Consider the following 6,981-nt stretch of genomic DNA (forward strand, 5'->3'; position numbering starts at 1 on the left):
TAGGCACAATTACCTAATTTGATGCAATACTTACTATTAGTAAGTACTACTATTAGTATTGCATCACGTAGGAACATTATTAAATTATGTTTATTATACCATATTTTTTAATATGCTATAATAATTATAATTTTAGATTATAATTATTATAGCATTGTTGTGATGCAACTTAAACATTTTACATGTTGATGCTTCATTTGGAGGTGCAGCACATGATTCTTATGTGTGGAATCAATGTAATATTAACTTTTATTTAAAAGGACTAGAAAGGACTGGAGTGCATTGTTGGCTACTATGTACGTATCTCTATTTTGTTCTATTCAATAGAAAGTTAAAAATTGTAATTGTAAATGACAACATTTTTATGTAACATAATACAGCACAGCATAATATTATTTTATTCTATTACTTTCAGGTGACACTGGATATACACAACGTCCTTCAATGGTGACACCTATTTTAGGTTCACCTTCAGGGACCCCAGAAAATTTTTTTTGGCATTAATCAGTTTATTATATGATACTTCTAATGTAACGTAATTTTTTGATTACCTTACATGTTTGGTTTGTCAAGTTTTTTTTGTTTCTTATTGCGGCTCTGGAGGCTTTGCTTGGTTTGACAGGTGATTGCCAACATTGCCACTTAAAAATTAAATAAAATTGAGGAAGTAGGATTTCCTGCACTGGTCACATTCGATAGGGTCAGTGGTCGTTTTGATGTCTTTTAGTGGATTGTCTGAGGGACATCTCTACGTCGATCTATGGACTTTCCCATCCCTACGATGATGATGGACGGCTGTCATAGACACAGGAAGTCACTTTCTTTGACGGTTCTTGAAGGATAACATCATGGATTAAATAATCCAATTTAATCTTTCACAATTATGGGCAGTATGCCCTAATATTTTGTTAAAATGTAAAATAAACATTCAAAAGTAATAATTTATCTTGGGTGAGTTTGTTTTTCTACTAAAAATTGATACACATGTGGTTGTATTTTTTCCATTGGAATTACATGTCGTATTTTGGTCTGTTACAGGATTTTTCCCTTTTAACCTTACGATGGGCGTCTTATTGATGTTCCCTAGTATTTATCTAAATTTGCCTTAAAAAACGGTGAGTTATTATACCTTTTTTACGTGGTGTTGTGCCTCCTAGATAAGGTTCTAATTAGATTTTGTTTGTTTTAGCTCTCCGCGTTTTTTTTTTTACAATGGATTAGTTTTTTTTTACAATGGATTAGTTTTTTTTTTACAATGGATTAGTTTTTTTTACTATGGATTAATTTTTTACATGGAACGATTTCATATTGTATCCAGTTTAACCTACATTTGCTGCAATTTTCTGCACCATGACCTCTCAGCGGGGACCTGCTTTATGGGACCAGCGGTGAAGTGTTCTGTGGTCTTCATTAATTATATTTAACTAACTTTAGTTATTTCATTACTCTGGTATGTATTTCTAACTTAATTCCAGTGATGATGCAATAATGACCAAAGGTATTTTTATGTTCTAAAATAATTATTTCCAAATTTGAGAACTCCTCGGAAAATATAAAGAACAACTTTAGCTTACTGGCTCAGAGACTTTCATTTAGACCACCCCCCTGAAGATTAAAAGTTCCAGAATCTTCCTAGCTTATCCAGGTAATTCTTTTGCTTATTGACGCCTGGCGCCCGAACCTTTTTCTTTTCTTTATTTATATTTGAAACGGCGTTCAATAGCATAACCATACCACACACATTAATATATCAATTATTTTATTTATATTTATTACATTTGCCCATCCCATCTCTTTTTTTTATTTTTTTATTTATTTTTATTACACTAATAACTAATCGACTATAATACTTAATAATTTTCAAATAAACTACGCCAATGTCATTTTTAGTCATCTAGTCAGGTAGCCAAATCCCTATAATATTAGGCATATACATGACTATGAATGATAGAGTGCGGAATACTACGGTCATGGATATGTGTGGAGTGACAGAGGATGTAGTTACAAAAATTGAGAAGGGTATGCTAAGGTGGTTTAGGCCTTTGGCGAGGATGGATGAGAAGACACTGACGAAGAGCCGGCAGGGGTCGACCGCACCGAACCTTCGAATGTCAGATATCTGACATTCTCAGTAAAGGCCAGGTCAAAAGTACCCGGAACCGGAGGGAATGCATGAAAGGATTAATGAAGGTTGAGGAAGCTCGAGAAGTATGCCAGGACCGTGCAAAGTGGCAATCTATAGTCTCTGCCTACCCCTATGGGATAAAGGCGTGATACTATGTATGTATGTATGTATGTATATACATAATTGTGCATGCAGGATCGGAGGAAGGGTTTGTATCAGGAGCATTATTGGTATTCAGCACAAAGTCAAAATCAGCCGACTACGATGATGATATGTATGGTAGCGATTTCATGAAATGGATGGAAGAAATGTTGATATCCAACTTAAACAAACCTATTGCGATAGACAGTATCAGTTATATTGAACCAGTGAATAAACCACCTAGAATGTTTGACACTAAAGCAAATATAAGATATGGCTTCCAAATAATAATATTCTCTTTGAAGATTATATTACTAAAGCTGAATAAATGTCTTTGGTGAATAATAATAAACTTCCAACAGTTTATGAAACAGAAGAACTCAAAAAGCATAGTCATGAAGTTTTTCACTACCACCATACCATTGTGAGCTCAATGTTATTGAATTCCTATGGAGTCAGGTCAAGAGAAAAGTGGCAAGCAAAAATATAGAAATACCAGGATCCGAAATACAAAAATTAATAAAATAATGTTTTCTGTGAATAACTGCTAATGACTGGAAGAAATACACTGATCATGTCATAAATATTGAAAATCAATATAAAATAAGGGACCTTGTTGTTGAAAATGAACTGGAAAGATTTATAATACAGGTCGGGGATAGTAGCAGTAGCAGGGAACAAACCCATGATACAGATACATTATTGTCAGGTGTGGAGTACATGGAGTCAGATTTTGACTATGACTCATAAATGTTTTTAAATAATAAAAAGGATCAAATATATTTAGTCAGTGTGTACTTACTCAGTTCTCAGTTCGGTTCTTATTTGTATTTTGCATTATTGTTAAGAAATCTCAAAGTAAGGCTCCCTTTTATATTTTCTTATTTCTATTTGTAGAAACATGTAAATAGTGTATAGTTGTTTTCTTAACTATTTTTTCTTTGAAAGTTTGTTTCTTAAAATAGAATAAAATAAAAATAAAGTAGGTAGGTACTAAAGTAGGTAAAGCGGAGGGGCGTGACGACCCCCACCACCCACTAGTGGTGCTCACTACCACTAGTGCAAATAGTCCACCGACTAATGGCAGTAAAACCATTCCAATATGGCGGAAGAAGTGACAAGACACAAGACGGGCAGCAGCGTCTTGTGATGAGACTTGCGCCACTACGATCGCCAACCCGACTGCCAAGCGTGGCGATTACGGCAAAACCACCCCTAAGATAAGTCCACATAAAAACCGGTCCCTAGTCTCCGGCGGCCCCGCTATTTCTGGCTACGGTAGCGGTCATGGTAACGATGGGGCAAGGGGTGCTAAGAATCCCCGGCAGAGACCAGGCCACAACCGACGAAAACTGGCCCTGGCAATATATAACACACGCACACTGCGGACCGACAAAATGTAAGTCGAACTGGAGGAATAAGTGAGCAGGTTATGATGGGACGTTAGAGGATTATCTGGAGTCCGAAGGCAGGGGGAGGACTCGATAATCCTCAAGTCAGGTAACCTGTTCTATTTTCTGGGGTGTTCCTCATTCTGAGAAGGCCAACTGGGAAGAGGATTCAAATGTTTGCCTCCAGAATCTAGATTGTTATTTAAAAGAAAAAGTCGATGATAATACGGAAGTAGTACATGAAGAAAATGTTATTCATTATAGTGATATTACTTTGCTTTGATGAGTCCTATGATAAAGACGCTGGTCAAAGTAACTATGTTTGTGGTTGGGTTTTGAAAAAATGTTTGACGAATGTAATTATAGGTTGTCAAACTTTTAATCAATTTAAGAAAAAGAAACCAATAAAAACAATGCCTTTATTAAGGCAAAAGAGTATAAAAATAAAAAATAGCTATGCTATCCTAGTACCGAAATTGAAAAATATTTCAAAGATATCAAAAATATAGCTACCAAAACTTTAAAAGTCTGATTATATGCCTATAGGGGTATAAAAACACAAATTAAGCAATTTATACACGCCCTAGTATATCGGTCAGTGTTATGTTCAAATCATAATGATAGCTTTTATAATTATTTCACTAACATGGTAATCAATTTAATAATATTCGCATGGTGCACATCTGTTAATCGAATTTTGGATGGGAAAATGACTAATTACAATGGTGATGATGCTACAAAAATTGCCGCCACAAATTATTACAATAAAATTAAGAATTATACAAACGCAAAATAAAGTATATTATTTCCACTCGCCTATTAGTTGCCAACGTACTTGTCTCACCATTATAATTATTATTCTACTAAAAAACACATAATATACACTATAGCCTTGTTGAGTACTGAGTGCCGAGAGGAAGATAAGAAGGTTTAGAAAACCATGCAGGCACCTCTGACTTTTTAAAATTACATATTATAATGTATTGCTTATCAATTTATCGTTCGCTATAACGATAAATGCAAACATCATGAAAAAACCTACATACCACTTTTCGATTAATGGATGTACCTATTTCATCTGTTATTCATGAATTAAACACAACACGAAACCGATTTGTGCTCATAGGTCGTTATATGACGATACTACAGGTTACCATAATATATAGGTAGAGTGTAACGTAATTTACGGAATAACTCAAATAGAAAAAAAAAATATATAAGATTTTTAATTTAACAAGAGTATAATAGCAAATTATTCGTTGCTTTTTGTGTGAGCGCTATTGTTTATTGAAATAATATTTACGTCTGTGATAACAATTAGTAGCATATATACTTCACGTTTTGAATTATTATGTGTCGAGTCATTTTGTTTGGGTCTGCTGAAGAAGAAAGGAAGAAAAAGACATTGCGTTTAGAAAGACGCCGTTTACGTGATCCATTGGAATTGCCAAAGAACGATTTCATTGCACATTTTCGTCTCAATATAACGCACCCACGGTGCAATAATGTCACTTATGCATTTTATGTTAAAATAAACTGAGTACGCAAAAAGTTGTCTAAAGTCCCTCTGCACTTGGAGCGTTATTGTCACTTTTGTAGTACGTTTAGTTTCCGTGTGAGGGCAGAAGTGTCTTTATGGTTTTGGCGCGAATGCACGGGTCACCGGGAGAAATAATGTCTCATTGGTCAGTTGCGTGCAGCGCCCCGCACGAGCAGGAGTCTCTTGGTGCTATAACGACACTAAGGTAATTGTGACAATTTATTTCGTTGATTTTGGGGCAATTATGACACAACTACAGTAGTGACATTCTTTCTTTAGAATTAAATTTGTTTAATAATTTTGACTTGTAGCAACAACGACTCTTATGTATATAACGACATTGTTTCTCCAACTTACTTTTAATTTCAAAGTCCAAATTGTGACATTGTTTCTTCGGAACTCAATCAGTTCAATAGTTGGGTTTTGCAGTTAACAATTTTTATAATTATTTGCTTAATAAGTTTAATTATGGAATTGACTTTATACATACAATATAACGGAACCAAATATTATAGTAAAACCTTTTTATGAGTAAATTCTAACAACTTTATGCGATTTATTCATTTAATATATTTTAGTTGTAATTACTATAACTTATATTTGTTTTAGATCAACAATGCTGCCACGTGGTAAAAAACTTGTGCTACTTGCACGATCAAGTAGCAATTTAAGTTATAATTCTAGAGAGCAAACAGCATCAAATGATACCATTCCGACCGCACCAGTAAGAACACTACCAGAAGAACATTACACTGTTATAATTCATCAAAGCATTACGGAACATGCACCAGCAACCAGCAGCAGTACTATTCTGGATGAGCCACTAGCACTACCTTCACTGCAAAATGAGACTATTATATCACGCCCAAACTCGCCGTCTATTTTAGGTGACAATGATGTTATCCATGAACAGGAAAACCAGCTAATGGTTAATTTTTCCGGAACCGATTCTAGTGACGAGTTTAGGCCTAGTCCTAATAAGTCTTCATCCGATAGCTCCAGTAGTAGTTCCAGTAGTAGTTCCAGTAGTAGTTCCAGTAGCAGTTCCAGTAGTCAATCGTCCGATGATAGTAGTTCTGATAACAACGATGTTGAAAATGAGACCAGCCATCCACCAAACCTAGCACCTAAACCGAAAGGAAGGAAACGAATTCGTAATCCAACAACCTGGAAAAAGAACATCGCGAAACGATTAAAAATTCTGGCCAAGGCTATACTTCAATAAAAACTAAAAAAAGAAAAATTCTGCTAAGAAAATGGGTCCCGTATGCTCAATAAAATGTCGGCTGTCATGTTCATCGAAATTTAATGAAGAAAAGAGAAATGAAATTTTTCAGTCTTATTGGCAGTTGGGAAGTTTAGAGAGACAGCGAGATTTTTAAATAATTGTACGAGACCACTGAAATGTGCATACCGTCGCATAAAGACAAATAATAGGAAATACGAGAGGAAAGAAAATACTGCATTTTACTTACTTAATGAAAACAAAGACATCCGCGTCTGCAAAACTTTTCTGATCAATACTTTAGGCATAACACAAAGGATTATAAGAACCGTTATTGATGGCAAAGCACGCACCGATGGTTTTATTCCAACAGATTTACGTGGAAAACATGGAAACCAATGCACATTAGATCCATACGTAATACAAGCTGTAAAAGATCATATAGAATCAATTCCAAAAGTAGAAAGCCACTATCTCAGGGCTAGTACGAGTAGAATGTTTATTGATGGTGGCTTATCAGTTGCAGAGTTGCATAGAAACTATATAAAAATTCAAAAAG

At 34.9% G+C, this 6,981-nt stretch overlaps 1 protein-coding gene and 1 long non-coding RNA gene across 2 annotated transcripts; both read left to right on the forward strand.

Annotated features, from left to right (window-relative positions):
- Window positions 1–595: 595 nt before the first annotated feature.
- LOC115440387 lies at window positions 596–1,578 on the forward strand. Its single transcript, XR_005114073.1, has 2 exons — window positions 596–951; window positions 1,039–1,578. It is a non-coding gene; the product is annotated as an uncharacterized LOC115440387 (long non-coding RNA).
- Window positions 1,579–5,143: 3,565 nt separating this feature from the next.
- LOC119188595 (putative uncharacterized protein DDB_G0277255) lies at window positions 5,144–6,422 on the forward strand. Its single transcript, XM_037436315.1, has 2 exons — window positions 5,144–5,402; window positions 5,807–6,422. Exons 1-2 carry the CDS (start codon window positions 5,293–5,295, stop codon window positions 6,420–6,422), a joined length of 726 nt encoding a protein of 241 aa, XP_037292212.1. The 5' UTR covers window positions 5,144–5,292.
- The last annotated feature ends 559 nt before the right edge of the window (window positions 6,423–6,981 follow it).

This window comes from Manduca sexta, chromosome 7 (assembly GCF_014839805.1).
Source record: "Manduca sexta isolate Smith_Timp_Sample1 chromosome 7, JHU_Msex_v1.0, whole genome shotgun sequence".
NCBI classification, from domain to species: Eukaryota; Metazoa; Arthropoda; class Insecta; order Lepidoptera; family Sphingidae; genus Manduca; species Manduca sexta.